This window comes from Salvelinus alpinus, chromosome 2 (assembly GCF_045679555.1).
Source record: "Salvelinus alpinus chromosome 2, SLU_Salpinus.1, whole genome shotgun sequence".
NCBI lineage: Eukaryota > Metazoa > Chordata > Actinopteri > Salmoniformes > Salmonidae > Salvelinus > Salvelinus alpinus.
The window spans coordinates 30331102-30347547 of NC_092087.1; the positions used below are offsets into that span (position 1 = coordinate 30331102).

The 16446-nt window shown below is 44.5% G+C and overlaps 1 protein-coding gene across 5 annotated transcripts in view; it reads right to left on the minus strand.

Moving 5' to 3' along the window:
* Window positions 1–16446, minus strand: part of LOC139558736 (rho guanine nucleotide exchange factor 10-like protein) — a 121426-nt gene that overhangs the window by 40451 nt on the left and 64529 nt on the right. For all 5 annotated transcript variants that reach the window (XM_071374149.1, XM_071374122.1, XM_071374141.1 and 2 more), the window contains 2 exons: window positions 11742–11860; window positions 383–469 (listed from right to left, as the gene is read on the minus strand). In XM_071374149.1, coding sequence (XP_071230250.1) covers window positions 383–469; window positions 11742–11860 — 206 coding nt within the window. The remainder of the gene's footprint in view (window positions 1–382; window positions 470–11741; window positions 11861–16446) is intronic.

Consider the following 16446-nt stretch of genomic DNA (forward strand, 5'->3'; position numbering starts at 1 on the left):
AGCTAGCTAGCAATTATGGGGCTCTTTAGCGCCAGATGTTTACTGGGGAACCTATAGTGGGTGCATATAGAACTTATTGTTTTGACAATTGAAAAGGTCTATACTAAATGAAAGTGAAGGGTCAGTTTGCATGGCAACACTTGTTTTTGTAGAGAAAAACTATTTGTATCCCTTTCATTGCCACATGTTTTGTACTTTTGATTAATAGATGTGAACAACCCTGAGGCCACTACAAATGTAATATTACAGAGGATATATTTGTATCAAAAGGTGTCATGGTTAATGTTTTTTTAAATACTTCTGTGTGCACATGTGTGTTTGTGTGCATGCATGCATGTATGTATATGTGTGCCTGTAAACTGTGCATGTGTAAGTCACTCACCCAGAGATAGCCTTGAGGTAGCGAGGTGCTCGCTGCAGAGAAGCCCAGCAAAGCACACTGCACCGGATTGTGAAGGGCAGCTTCAAGCTGTAAGGGATACAAAACAAATATTAAGTAACCATAAATATTACATGTTGTTTTGTTCATTTAGATAATTCAATATTCATCATCCCCATATGGTTGAGCTACTGTTGCTCTTATAGTGGGAGACGGATCTATATCTGTCTCGGCTTATAGAGGTTAGTAGGAGGATTAGACTCATCCATGACATACTGTAGGCCCGTTTCTCAGTGGTGTGGGGTCAGTTCACATGTTCCATTATCAACAAGTGTTACCATGTTCAGCAGCTCTAAGTTGTCAAATGAGGTGTTTTTAGATTTAAATAAACAGCTGTCTAAAAAAGACACTCATTTCATATTGGTAACATCCTTTCAAGCAGTGCTCACAGCACAATTCTCCTACTGACAAACTGACAGTACGGCATTGGGAAATTGCACCAGGCATCGGAAATTGTTTGGGACCCACTGTTTCGAAAGTCGAAATAAACAAATACACGGATGTAGGCTTTTCATTTGTCAATCGTAATAGTGACGTCCTGTTACGAAGGCCTTTCATGACTGTCTAATAGTTAGATTGGGCTAAAATAACTGGCCAGAGTTTGAACAATGGTCTCCATAGCTCTTACGGTTATAATGGAACCCCTGCCGTTTCACTGCTGTCTAGATCTATCCTACCAACTGCCCACAGCCCTTTGTAGCTTCTGTTTCCCAACACCCCTTCAAATACATTAAATGTACATGTATTTGGTTTGTGCTACTTGCGCCCTCACAAGTGAAAGACCACAGCTAGTACCTGGGACCTGCAGAGCACTTACAGCCAATCTGTTTTCTGTTACTCCTGAGTGAAGCTTTTTTGGGGGGTGTTTGAATAGATGTTGAAAGAGCCACTTTAGCATCAACACATTTTCTATTACCTAAAAGGTTGTAAAGTTATAGTATACATGGGGGGGAAAGGAGGAGTGTGAAATGAAATGGCTCCTACCTGAGATTTCCTGAGGGTCTAGAGTAGACAATAACAGACCAGTCCAGAGTTGGAGCGGTATGAATGGCTGCAATGAAAAGCCAATGACTGGCTTGGAATAGCACAGCTCTCAGATCCATGAGTCAGTTGTAAAAGTATAGAAATAGACATCGAGAGAATAATAGCAACAACAGCAGTCTTAGGCTTGGAGGCTTTCAGTGTTGGCCAATGAATTGCTGCTTCTATCCCTTAGTGTCCCCATGAGACACAGCACTGTGAGCATTTATTTATTTTTAATTTAACCTTTATTTTAACAGGGAAGACATGAGACCTAGGTCTCCTTTACAAATGCCCATCTGTCCAGACACGCAGACTCCCTGACTAACACCATGGCCGTGATGGTATGTTTATTATTGTGTATGTGTGTAAGTGGTGATGCTGGGCCATATGGCAGACGGAACATCTAATTGTGTGGTGCTAGGGTGAGGATAAGGCTCAGCCGGGTCAGCTATCGATGCTGCACGCCTTTTACTGTTGTCCCCAAGGCAGCAAACATAAATCATGGATAATTTATAACATTAATTTGCTAAGTCCCTCCCTCTCTCCCTGGCAGGGTCTGTTTGTAAACACAAACACATCCCCAGAAAAATTATGTCGGCCAGATGACTGCTTCTGCCCATCTGTCCTCCACACTCCCTCTGTCTCTCTACATCTATTCACATTCATCATGCAGATGCACTGTCTCTCTCTCTCTCCATCAATTTTTTGCTCTCCCTCACCCTTTGTCTTCTCTCTCTGCTTAAAGAGCCCATGTGAGCTATTTCTCTCTCATTCTGTCTCTCCCTCTCTCTCCCTCTCGGCTAGCCATCCCTTAAGAGGAGTGAGCTGTTTTTTGATTGGTAATTAAACAGCAGTCATAATAGGGCCCCATATGGAAGCCCTGAGGTTAGGAGGAAGAGGCTGGTAGCTGAACCAGAGGGACAGCAGCAGTAGCGATGGGATGGTGGTGGTTTTGTGGGCTGCAGACGGTGGGTTTTATCAGTCACCGGAGACAGCTAGCCTTCGCGGGCAATCTTCACAGACGGCAATTGCTTTGTCTGTTAGCACTCTCTGGAGAAAGTCAGCTAATACTAAAGGGATCCCTACTCTATCAGAACTGTCCCTCTATATATACCCTTCCTGTCCCAGGTATACTGTATATATACACACATGTAGCTAGGACCTCGACCGAATGGAATTAAATGCTCCCAGCAAGATAGATTGCCCACCGCTGAAGTGTACACTCAATAATATAAATCACAAATCAAAATACCTTAAAAATAATGCTGGTAGGTGTAAACAAATCAAGCTGTATAAACACCAGTTCAACCTAAAATGAGCATTGAAAGGTACAGAGGCCACGTGTGGTTTTGAGCGATGCACACGCCATTGAGGTTGCCAATACTGATAAGGTATCAGTGAGGAACCATTTAAAAATCATTGTGATACAAGATTCCGCTAAGGTAATTGCCAATCAGAAGAGGAGATCCAAGTTGGAGGTGGAGGATGGAGGGAGGATGTAGGGAGGCAGGTAAGCCAGATCGAATGTTATTTTTGACGGAGGACTTTGGGGAATGGGTGAAAGAGATGGAGGGGATAAAATAAAAAAAATGTTAACCTTTATTTAACTAGGCAAGTCAGTTAAGAACAAATTCTTATTTTCAATGACGGCCTAGGAACAGTGGGTTAACTGCCTTGTTCAGGGGCAGAACGACAACTTTTTACCTTGTCAGCTCTGGGAATCAATCTAGCAACCTTTCGGTTACTGGCCCAATGCTCTAACCACTAGGCTACCTAGTGATCAGCAGGTGAGCTAATTAAATTGAGGTTTGTTGATGGAATGAGAGGGCGGTCTCCCAGCTGTAGGTTCCCAATAACCCAACTCCCGACACTGGGCTCGTCCCACCCATTACCCCAAGGGGGCGCCAGCCCATATGCCGCCTCTAGGTGGCCACTATGGTTAGTGTAGGCCATAGCCTGCATTGCAGCATGCTGGAAGACAGGGGAAAGAGCTATAGCTGTAGATATTCCTACATACATCATCAGGGACTGGCCTCCCCCCTATGATAGTCACCATTCATGTTTTAGCTTACATCAATGGCAGCCAGAGAGTAATATGCATTAGCACCTGCAGTCAAATCCAAAAAGCTGGCCTTTGATTGAAGGTATTGTCACTGGTAACAGTCCACAATAGAACCATGTTTTATACTATTTATACAGTTGGCATGTGTTGTCAGGCTTTTGTCTCTGGTTCCACAAGGGAGGGATGACTTACTGAGGGAAACACCGGTGGAGGTGTTATGTTCCTGTGCAACTGCTGTGAAATCTATGTTCCACTGTGTCTAAATTTACCACACATTAGATGTGTGACGATCGCTGTGCGCACTTCTACGAGGCACATGCATCGAACCCACTGGAGGTTTGTAACGTTATCAATGAGTAGTCACACTGCAGCAAGCAGGCATTGCATTGTCTGGCTCCATTCTTTCTTGTGTAATGGATTCTCTTTATTGGATAGTGTGCTGTATTACCAATTGTGGGATTCATTCTGGAGTGTGATTCCTGAGCTTACAGTTTGGGCCTGCCCAGCAAAGAATTGTGAGTTTGTTTGCAGATGTATTATTATTATTTATTTTTTTATTTTTTTATTATTTATTTTTTTAATTTTCTCCCCTTTTCTCCCCAATTTTCGTGGTATCCAATCGCTAGTAATTACTATCTTGTCTCATCGCTACAACTCCCGTACGGGCTCGGGAGAGACGAAGGTCGAAAGTCATGCGTCCTCCGAAGCACAACCCAACCAAGCCGCACTGCTTCTTAACACAGCGCGCCTCCAACCCGGAAGCCAGCCGCACCAATGTGTCGGAGGAAACACCGTGCACCTGCCCCCCTCAGTTAGCGCGCACTGCGCCCGGCCCGCCACAGGAGTCGCTGGAGCGCGATGAGACAAGGATATCCCTACCGGCCAAACCCTCCCTAACCCGGACGACGCTAAGCCAATTGTGCGTCGCCCCACGGACCTCCCGGTCGCGGCCGGCTGCGACAGAGCCTGGGCGCGAACCCAGACTCTGGTGGCGCAGCATAGCACTGCGATGCAGTGCTCTAGACCACTGCGCCACCCGGGAGGCCAGATGTATTATATTTTAAGCTCAGAATTACAATAACAAAACCGGCCAAGAAAAATCAACCCAATGGAGTTAGGTATAATACACCCAAGGCAACGCTCCTCACATCACCTCCCTTCCCCTCTCCTGGTCAATTCCACATAGCAACAATCACACGCACTAACAGGCACTAATAGGAAACTTCTGCTGTTTATTAACTGATAATTGACTGGCTCCGGCACTCGCACCCAATTGCATTTAATCAATAGAGTAGCAGTCAGTTAAAGCCCACACACAGTCAGTGTCAGTATGTGTAGAGACCCTCTCTTAGACAGCTTCCAGTCTAAGGAGCACATGGCACTGCCACCAAAGGGACAGCCCTGTGTTTGCTTGTTAGTTGTTGTTCAATATCCTCCAGTGAATCTAACCCAGAAAGATGGCTGGATCAAAGTTAAGACACTCTGCTCATGTTATCATTTCATGATCTGGATGTCATCCAGCGATTTAAATTAAATGAGCGTCAACCACCGTCTGTGCTTGCAGCCCTCTATTACTCAGAATATTCAAAGTTATTGAAAGACTATGATTAAACCATCTGCAGCAGTAGGAATGGATTGAATAGGGTGCAGCTGCTTTCTGTTTTAACTCTATATTGTCCTGCAGCTAAGCTCACAGTGTGGTTAAAGCTCTGGGATAAACATACAGATATCAGCTTATTATTAAGCCTGGCCAGGGATGTCTCCTTCAATTTAATAAGTATTGTCTGTAAAGTAAAGATTCGGTATCTCCTTTGGCTGTTCCACAGATCAGATCAGGCAATAAGTGGAATGAAGTGGAAGAATAGTTTTGCATATATCTGCTCTGAGTGTGGCCTGACATTGTCAGGAAATCACAAACTGAAATTCGTGACTCAACAAACTCAGATTTGTCTGTTCCACGTGTCCTTCTCAGCTGCTCGCTGAGCAATAGCAACACGTCCAGCCAATGTGATGCACATTCTGCATGTCGCTCTCTCCATCCCCGCTGGCTCCAGCGGCAATGGCGTGCGGCTCCAACTTCCCTGGAGGAAAGCGATGGACTGTCCGTCGAATAATGGGTTTCAAAAGAGGACCACGGGCCAAGAGTTCTCTGTGGCGTCAATCGCCTCCCCCCATCTATCCCTGCCAGGCACACATCTATCTGCATGAGGCCCAGTTGTGCTAGGCTATGGTGATCTCTGCCCACCTATAAGATTCCACAACCACAACTCTGTCTCGACAGGGATCCTGGATGGCACCGAACGGGAGGCACAGGGTGTGTGGCAGAGGCTTTTTAATCCTCCTGATCAGATGGCATGGAACTCAGAACAAAGGGTCCTCTGGTACCCACTGAGACAAAAACAGGGGGACGTGGACACAGTTGCCAGGCCGTCTCTACATAGGATCAAGGAGTAATATCTTGGGTTTCAAATTTCCCCTGCCATCCTTGGAACCCATTCTATTGTGGCCAGATTGGCTCAACAAAACAGAAATTCAATGCAAGACTCTCTCAAAAATATTAATCAGTTTTCTGCTTTTGTAAGGTAAGACTTGATTCATTTGCTCACCCACTTTTCTGGACAGTAAGAAAATCAAGCCAACTTCTGGCAACAGGGAAGAACTATTACATTATGGAATATGAACACGGTAGTCAATTAGCCACTATATGCTCAAAAGAGGGTGCCCTTTTGTTTTGTCTTACAGTTTTCTACATGGAGGTAGCTAGTGTTCTTGTAAGACCTGGCAGTGGGCCATGTATTGTTCCGGTAGAGGGGAGACTGACAGAGTAATTAGTAGAGAAGAACAGAGAGAAGGAGAGAACAAACCGAGAGAAAGACAGAACAAACCAACAGAACAAACACACTGGAACATTCAGAACAGGGTAGAACAGGGTGGGATGCAGAACTCATTTGCTTTCTCTTCAGTGATGCAGGGATTTCATATTCTGGCACATTAGAGTATCCTTTTATATCATACAAAAGGAGGAATGTTTACATCAGCAGGCTAACATTTAGCCCATCTACTGTGTTCCCCTCCTGGTTGTACAATTTGTCTGTGCACTATCTTGACAGGAACAGAGTGAAGTGAGACACTGGTTCAGGGGTGGAGGGGGGTGGAGGACGGGAGCGGCCCTCCCCTCTCCAAGGCATTGCTAGAGAACGTATGATTCACAGTAATTAGTATGTTAACTGTCACAACGACGGATCAGCCCCTTTGCAGATGACCTCGCAGTCAAGCAGTGCAATGGCTCAGGCTGCCCCTGCATCTGAACACTAGCACCACACTGCCCTCTGTTGGTATGGAGAGCAGTAGAAAAGAGAAGAGAAGACATGGATGGAAGCCAGACTGAAAGAGCTTTAAGCAAGGAAAAACAGAGGGTTGTGAAAACCTTTTAAATACCATGGTAATCACACAAACAACTCATAATGATGTCGACATAATTCAGAGGCCTGAAAGGATGATAATGTAAAGCACGTGATTAATCCTGTCTTCATACTTCATATTTCATTACCATAATTTAGGTATATTTCAAATAAAACTCATACTTCATCAGTGCTTTTTGAGTTTACCTCTGAAGTCCCTACAAATCGGCACAGCACTAACACTACTCACAGGAGAGATAGACCAATCTACACAGCAGAAGGCTGAGGTGGGCTGAGTTTGTGCTGACTATCACCATCAATATAAAACATTATCTTGGCTCAATACGCTTGGCATCTGATAGTCTTTAGTGCTGACATAAAGAGATCCACAAAGATGAGAGCTCGGCCACTGTCTACACTAGACCTTGGTGAAGATGTTGGAATAGACAACTCACAGTGAGTTGTTTTCTCTAAATGCCAGAAGTTTGCCCTGACCCTGTAGTGAGTGTGTCTTTGATGAGGAGTATTAAGCAGTATGAGATTGTGTGCTGTCACTGTGTCCCCGCGATGGTGACAAGGTGGACTTAAGCAGTTTTTCTTTTGCTGAGCCCAGCAACCCCGCAGCATTGACCAGGAGGCCTGGCCGTATCAGTCCAGGCGACACGTCTGCTGTGATCCAGCTAGCACAGAGAAATCAGATTGACACTTCCTCCTGCATCCCTATAATCCTCCCTCCGAGGGCCTGTCGCCTTGCCCCGTTTGAACTGTGAGGATGAGCAGCGGCAGTCTGTTTGTGTGGAGAGATCAGTTCTCCTCTGATGCTGGGTGACACGCCAGGAGAGAGGAGAATGAGATGAATAAACAAGCAGCAGATTAGGGCTGTTTGAAATGAACCCTCCTTCACCAAAAATCTATAGCCCTCCTAATGAATCACACCACTCCTGTGAGACAGGGGAGCTGGGGAGGTTACGGCTTTAGCAATTAATAAAGCAAAGCCTTGATGAGAGCTGGGGAACATGGCTGTGGGGACAGTGTGTACTTTCCAAACAGACAGGCTCAGGCACTTTTGCACCCTGCTGTTTGTGTGTTTGTGTTTGCCAGAGGGATAGCGCTGGAGACTAGAAAGGGAGCCTGCTACGCCCCAGCGGATCTGTGTCAAGGAAGAGCTTTTAATCCATGCTGTGGCATCTGTTCCCCACAAATCAGAGAGGAGGATGATATCTGCTGCTCAGAAAATAAAAGAACGACCTTTGTGAAGAAACGAGGAAGAGAGCGATTGCATAAGGTGTCATCTTGATGACTTTACCCAAAACCATGTTGGGAAGAGAGAGAAAAATCAACATACGGATGTTTCATCATCAGGGAAAAGGCTTTCTCCCTTTCCATTTTTCTCCCTCTTTTTTGATCCATATTTCATGGGCACGTCGTCTACAGTGTGGTGAGCAACACACATACAGCCTTCCAATCGAGCCACCTTTGTCACCAACGCCATAACAGCTTTAAGTCAGTATTGTCGTAAATCAGCAGTTCTTTCAAACCCAACAAAGCTATAAATAGACTCCAACACTTACAGCCTGAGACCAGTGATGATGGCCCCTCTACAAACTCCTCTCCAGCACTGAATCACTCCTTTAGGGCCAGTCGTAGAACACGCCACTGCCTGCTCTCTTATCCCCACCATCAGCAGGAAAGATGGATGAGACGGAGAGCGGGAGGGACATGCACAGCAAGCAGCACAAACACGCACAACAAGTCCAGCGCAGAGACCCCAGTGACCATGTTCAATGTTTCTCCACTGCACTCAATGAAGGGAACAAAGGAGATGGTCTCGCCATGACGTCTATTTAATAGATTTAAAAAACAAATAACAGTGACCTTGCTTAGCGAGGCTAGTGATCTCTGTGAACTAATTGAGTGTATTAGGCCGAGATGCAAGCCAGCCAGTCTCTGTTCCGAGACACAGGAGATAATCCTCTCAAAAAAAGAGAAAAAGAAGGCTAACCCTGATGCAGCCCAAACCCTTTTTCCAGCTTGTCATTCTCCACTTCAAAGCCTACATGATGAAATCCCCAAAAGTAGTATAAGAGCTCTACTGCTGCATACCAGCCATCCCCAGCTTCTTTCCTTCTCCTAATGCCTCATAAACGGAATATGGTGACATTTGTTTTCTTTGTGGTCTTGGATCTGTGAGAGCCCTACGAGGCGCTGAGGATGTGGCCTTTTCAGTCTGGAGGATACGTGGAGGGTTTCTGCTGTGTAAAGACAGGTTCATCACAGACACACACACACACACATGCTCACATACACACACACATACAAAGTTCTCAATGGAGCTGCTATATGATACACTAAACCACTCATCTGCTCTAGGATAGTGGGGATCATCATCATTGCATCCGCTCCATTAGTCCGGCCTTGGAGCGTCTGAGTGTGACATATGCTAGATGGAATGGAAATGGGTGGCCTTGAAAACACAGCAGACCACATCCCTGTGACATTCAGATGCCTACTCAGGATGGAGATTGGAGGAGAGTGGAGTGGTGGAAGGAGAGCTGGGCCCTGGCTGGGGGATTCAAGCTGAGCACCACAGACTGTAAGCCAACTAAAATTATTTTACCACCCAGCACTTAGACACAGGCAACAGCCTACGGCCAGCTCCTTGGGCATTTTGAAACAGCCATCTATTTCACTCCTCAGTATTAGTTAAATGAACTTCAAGTTCACATGGTTGGTGAGGTGGGCAGTGGGGTAGAGGTATGGTGTCCTAATAACATAATATATTCTACAAAGACCTGATTTCAACATACAGTACAGTTTAAAGTTTGAGGAATTGCATGGTTGAGAGATTATAATTAATTCCAAGCACAACAAAGGGCTACAGGATGTGCTACATTAGCTTCTGCTTATGTGCCTCAGAAGTGGGGCAAACTATGCCTGATAGACTGGGTCTCGTATGTGTGTGAGTGTGTGCGTGCGTGCGTGTGCGTTTGTGTCAGTCAATCCCTACTGATCTCACTCAACAGAGACTTGTGATAAGGGTTATCTCCGGTGCCTAACGAGTCTGCCCAGCAGCCCTCTCCATCTCCCAGTGAGCAGAGTCCAGAGCGCACAGCAGTGATCAGTTGGCAGAGCTCCCTCAGGTGACCCGCGCTCTGCTCGCATGTTCATGCTACGCTGCTTTAGAACTTTATTTTCTGTTGGAAACGGCTCTGGCTCCTTCAGCCACATCTCTTTTTTTTTTTTTTTCTCACCCTCACTGTAAGTCAGACTGCCAAGTGAGGCTGCCAACACTGGAGAAAGAGATGTTGGGAGCTTTGGCACGTATAGGCGTGTGCTTCCCAGTGGTAGTGCAAAGGCTGAGCTGGAGAGAGAAGAGAGAGAGAGACAGAAAGGGAGGGACGGAGTGAGAGAAAGAGAGTGAGAGAAAGAGAGGATGATAAAGAGAGGGAGAAAGAATGAGAGAGAGGTAGGGATAGAAAAAGAGGGGGGAGGGGTCTGTTGTTGAGTTAAGCCCCTAATCACAGGCTGTTCTGCATGGAAGACTTAGTCACTCCCTTTAATGCCACCTTCTTTTGGTTAAAGAGAAAACACATTCAGCTTGCCTCTTCCAGCCCCCTGTTCCCACATGCGCTCCAGCAACAGCTAATGTGAACACAGACGCACAGTGCAGGCACACACGCATGCATAAACATACATTTCAGAAACTCACCCGCACGTTCATGTAATCACAAACAACAACAACAATGTCTCTCATCCCGAGAAAATAGTTCGCTATCAGGCAATTTTGTGGTCAGCTCATATAACAGACATGGTTTCCATGCCCTTTGGTTGGCATGCTCAGGTGTCTCATTTGTTTGTGTTAGGAAAAGAGAATGTGGGCAAATCCTCTGAGGCAGTGTGGTCCTGCTGGCTCCAAATCCATTAATTGCCTTGGCTCACTCTCTCAGCAGGTGTACCAGACATTAGTAGAAGAATCCAGAAGCTCCATGCGATCCTTTGGGAACGTTCTAAAACCCACAATAATACAGAGGGATGTTTGTCTCCTCCAGACTCTACTGTTCCAGCTGCCGAGGACCCCCCTTGCTCCGTTGCCCATATGGCTTCCAGACAGACTATTGGGTTGTGTGGGATCTTAATCTAATGTCAGAACATTGATTTATGCTTAGGTGTCCCATAGCCATTAAGGTAATTGCATGATCACTTTATAACGTCCTCCCCTGGTGGCCATGGTAATTTGGCATCCCCCACCCACCTTGCACTGCAAGCCCCGTAACCACATTATAGCTGAAAATGTAGTCAGAAATATCATCTTCCAGCCACTGCAAATTGATTTGATACCTTTTTGACTGAGTCCTGAAAACCTTTTAGTCCATCTCTTACAGTTTGCCAGTTGATTTATGCGAGGCTCCCAACTCTTAACAGGCTCTATTGATCGCCACTTTCTAGCCAGCGTTGCTGGGGAATGTACTGTTCCAAGACTCTAGGACCATTGGAGTGAGATCCTCCCTGAGATGGTGTATTTTTAGCTCCTGGGGTGCAGCAGCAAGTACTCTTTGATTACCCGTCAATGGGAAAAGACTGTGTTTAACTGCACTGCAATGTAGCACAGTAGACATGCCCCTCATTCTCTGCTTGTAGATGCTGTGATTATTGATTGAGTGGTGATGTCGATGGGTTGCGGCCATTCTGTTAAGCCATACAGTGTATCTCCGTTCATGTCTGAGAAACAATCCTTAAAACTATTGAAGACCGCACACTAGTCTGTTTAACTAGACGACTTGAGCCGAACAAAGAGGCTTTTGAAGCTGGAACTCACCTTCCTGTCCGAGGATTTGGTGGCGAAGACAGGCACACGGCAGGTGAGTAAAGGCCAAAATGGTGCCATGGTCTTCCCTTCATCTTCTGCACAGAACCATCCTGGTGTGTTCTCCTCTCCTAGAAGAAAAGGATGACAGGTTTTACTTCCACTCAATTATATGTTGTTAATGGCCTAAATAACTATATTTTTCTTCCGTTAAGCAAAATGGGCTCTTTAGGACCCACTCCAATAAGCATTCACTTCCTATGCTTCTTAAAAATATGCAATACCTGAACAAAGTGGGCACGGGTCTATTTTCTTGTTTCAGAAACAAAGTGTAACACAATGAATTGGCTTCAGGTATGAAATATGAGTATGTAGGATAATTAGCATTGTGTGTGTGTAATCAGCCAGAGGCAGGGAGAGATGGGGCCAGGTACAACCCACGCGTAGCAGCCCCACGCTAGGCCTCAACACTGATTAAGGTACTGGTAATGAGCCTTTATGAGATTCAAAACAACAGTAAGATTCCACCACAGCAGGAGAAAGGCATCTGCCGGATTGTAGTTAATAAAGGAGAGAATTTGGCTTGTGCACGCCGTCTGAATACCTTGAAGCCACTATGCACCCCCTCACCAGGCACAACACAGATCTGCCAACATTCCTCCATTAAGTAATTTAGTAACTGTCAATTGCAACTAACTAAAACACAATTTTGTGTGCAATCAAACAGCTTGTTTTAATTTACTCCCTGTGTCTTGTGCATAACTGCATACATCAATATGTAATAAGCCACAGAAATACAGAGTTGCTGTTTCCAAAGCGTTAACATCCCAGTGTAGCCTAAACTCCTCATTTGGTTTGAGATGTGCGACCAGTTCATTTGACAGGCACGGTTGTTTACTTGTTGTTTGGCTGTTGCAGTGCAGGTAGGAATACAGCAGACTTAAGGGCCAATTAGTTGAGTTTGGTCTCCACAAATCATAACATTTCAGATGGTTTCTCTTAACAGGACTGGTACACAAAAAGAGGGAGTCAATTTGCAGGTGATATACTACCTCAGGATGTTGCACTGCTTTTAAACCCTTATTCTGCTTTTCTAAAGATAATTAGATAAACTGGGTTCGAGCCCTGAATGCTGATTGGCTGACAGCCGTGATATATCAGACCGTATACCACAGATATGACAAAAACCTTTTACTGCTCTAATTACGTTGGTAACCAGTTTATAATAGCAATAAGGCACCTCGGGGGTTTGTGGTATATGGCCAGTATACCAAGGCTAAGGGCTGTATCCAGGCATGCCGCATTGCGTCATGCGTAAGAACAGCCCTTAGCCATGGCATATTGGCCATATACCACACCCCTTTGTGCCTTATTGCCTAAATATACAGTACCAGTCAAAAGTTTAGACGCACCTACTCATTCCAGGGTTTTTCTTTATTTTTACTATTTTCTACATTGTAGAATAATAGTGAAGACATCACAACTATGAAATAACACATATGGAATCATGCCGTAACCAAAAAAGTGTTAAACAAATCAAAACATATTTTATATTTGAGTAGCCACACGTTGCCTTGATGACAGCTTTGCACACTCTTGGCATTTTCTCAACCAGCTTCATGAGATAGTCACCTGGAATGCATTTCAATTAACAGAAGTGCCTTGTTAAAAGTACATTTGTGGAATTTCTTTCCTTCTTAATGCATTTGAGCCCATCAGTTGTGTTGTGACAAGGTAGGGGTGGTATACAGAAGATTACCCTATTTGATAAAAGACCAAGTCCATATTATGGAAAGAACAGCTTAAATAAACAAAGAGAAACGACAGTCCATCATTACTTTAAGACATGAAGGTCAGTCAATCTGGAAAATGTAAAGAGCTTTGAAAGTTTCTTCAAGTGCAGTCGCAAACTCCATCAAGCGCTATGATGAAACTGTCTCTCTTGAGGGCCACCACAGGAAAGGAAGACCCGGAGTTACCTCTGATGCAGAGGATAGGTTCATTAGAGTTACCAGCCTCAGAAATTGCAGCCCAAATAAATGCTTCACGGAGTTCAAGTTACAAACACTGCGTCAATCAGGCCTTCATGGTTGAATTGTTGCAAAGAAACCACTACTAAACGACACCAATAAGAAGAATGGACATTAGACCAGTGGAAATCTGTCCTTTGGTCTGATGAGTCCAAATTTGAGATTTTTGATTCCAACCGCTGTGTCTTTGTGAGACGCGGTGTGGGTAAACGGGTGATCTGGAGGAGGAGGTGTGATGGTGCTTTGCTGGTGACACTGTCACGATTTATTTTGAATTCGTCACACTTAACCAGCATGGTTACCACAACATTCTGCAGTGATACACCCTCCCATCTGATGTGCGCTGAGTGGGACTATCATTTGTTTTTCAACAGGACAATGACCCAACACACCTCCAAGCTGTGTAAGGGCTATTTGACCAAGAAGGAGAGTGATGGAGTGCTGCATCAGATGATCTGGCCTCCACAATCACCCAACCTCAACCCAATTCAGATGGTTTGGGATGAGTTAGACCGCAGAGTGAAGGAAAGGCAGCCAACAAGTGCTCAGCATATGTGGGAAATCCTTCAAGACTGTTGGAAAAGCATTCCAGGTGAAGCTGGTTGAGAGAGTGCCAAGAGTGTGCAAAGCTGTCATCAAGGCAAAGTGTGGCTACTTTGAAGAATATTATATTTTGATTTGTTTAACACTTGTTTGTTTACTACATGATTCCATGTGTGTTTTTTTCATAGTTTTGATGTCTTCACTATTATTCTACAATGTAGAAAATATTTTTTTTAAATTTAGAAAAACTGGAATGAGTAGGTGTCTCCAAACATTTGACTGGTACTGTATACTAGAGACACATACATTCAACACCTCTGAATTCTGCATAACTTCATGTTAACAAGCCACAGTTAACATATATTTCCAGTACAGTAACAATAATTGTTCATGATATAACCTCAGTGAGATTGATTACCTTCAGAATATTCATCCATGCAGTGATGTTTAGAGATAGTGAGAGGACAGGGTCGACGTTAACATTGTTCAATAACAAAAGCCCCTTCTGTTGAGATGTTTTCATATTTCATATGATAACTTATTCCATATTTCTCAGAACCATTGTGAATAGGATCGATGGAACCTTGAGTGCGTCTTTTGAATGATAGATTTCAGAGGTATTTTGACAATGCTTAGAGATTTTTTAGATTTTCTTATGATACTGTATCGCTATGATGACTGAGGAGCAGTATTTAGGACCATGTTGAAAGGTAGGTTGCAAATTAGGATATATTGTAGCTTTTAAATGTGTTGATAGTTAAAATAGTAGTGCACATGCTTTATGTAAGAACAATACATAATAGACATGGGATTTGACAGGAGCAACAAGATGAAGTCTCTGCTCCCAGAGAAGACAACCTGAACAATTAGAGGAGCAGGCTCAGCAAGATCATAGATTGAATAATCAATAATGATGAAGTTGGGCTATTTAGTGTTTGGGTTGCAATCTTGTATAAAATCTTCATACAGTACCTGCAGAGGATTTCTTAATGATCCCCCTCTGAGATGACCTCTGAGTCTGTCTCAGATATAGCCTTTCCCAGGGATGATCAGGGCTTTGAGGGTCATTCATTAAAAGGCTGTAATTGAAGGCATATTGCCAGAACTGGTCGGTATGGGTCAGAGGGTCCACTGCTTTCCTTTGCACCTGAACGCTCAGCAACTTTCTTCAGCTAATCATTCAATTAGTATGAATAACACTCCACTATGTTTGCCGTCCAAGTGATTATTGGGTCAGCAAAGGTATTGGTCCTGCTGTTGTTATTTGTCGTGGAGGGTGTTATTAAATATGATTAAATACCTGACTAAGCCCAAGGCCGTGTTTACCCATTCTGATTTCCATAAGTACTGTGTGCATGAAGGAAGGGAGAAGTGAAATGCTGCCAGTGTGTGAACACACCCTGTCTCTGGCCTTCAGCCTTTACTATGTATTAATGACGACAAATAATGGTGCCTGCCCTTCAGAACAAATGGTAAATACAGAGCCATTCTATCAGAGGCCTTAATGAGGACAGACAGATAGTCACTTCACACACACACTCACAAGCACACACACAGGGGCAAAGTCACTAATGAATCAGAGATAAAGCATTCTATTCACATAAGACCCCCTAAACCTTTCACAGACAGAGCAGAAAGCCAGAGCTCCACAGCCAAATCCCTATCTTTCTGTCTCTATCTCTCTCTCTCTCCCTCTCTCTTTCTCGCTCTCTCTGTTTCTCACTCTCTGCAGCTGCCATTATTCTGTTTGATGTTGTGATGTAAACTGAAGCCTCATGGAGAATGATAAACAACAACAACAATGAGTCTCATCAGGAGGTCTGAATGAAAGAGAGCAGAAAGAGAGAGCTTGGGCTAGCCACTTAGTACACCACTGGTCAGTAGACCACTGCCAAAACCTTGAATAGATCAGTTGTGGCGGCTTACACTCCATCACAAAAAATTGCTGGCAGGAGCTGCGTGTGGAAGCTCTCAGATGTCAACCACTCAAAATGAATCCTTAGTACCAATACACTAAGGATGGATACTGAGGTTGGATACTGTGGAGATCATCCACTCCAGTCTTGAATGCAGCTGTGGGGCTCCTTCACTATTCCACCTGGCTGGCCTGATAATGTTTACTCATCATAAATATTTCCCACATT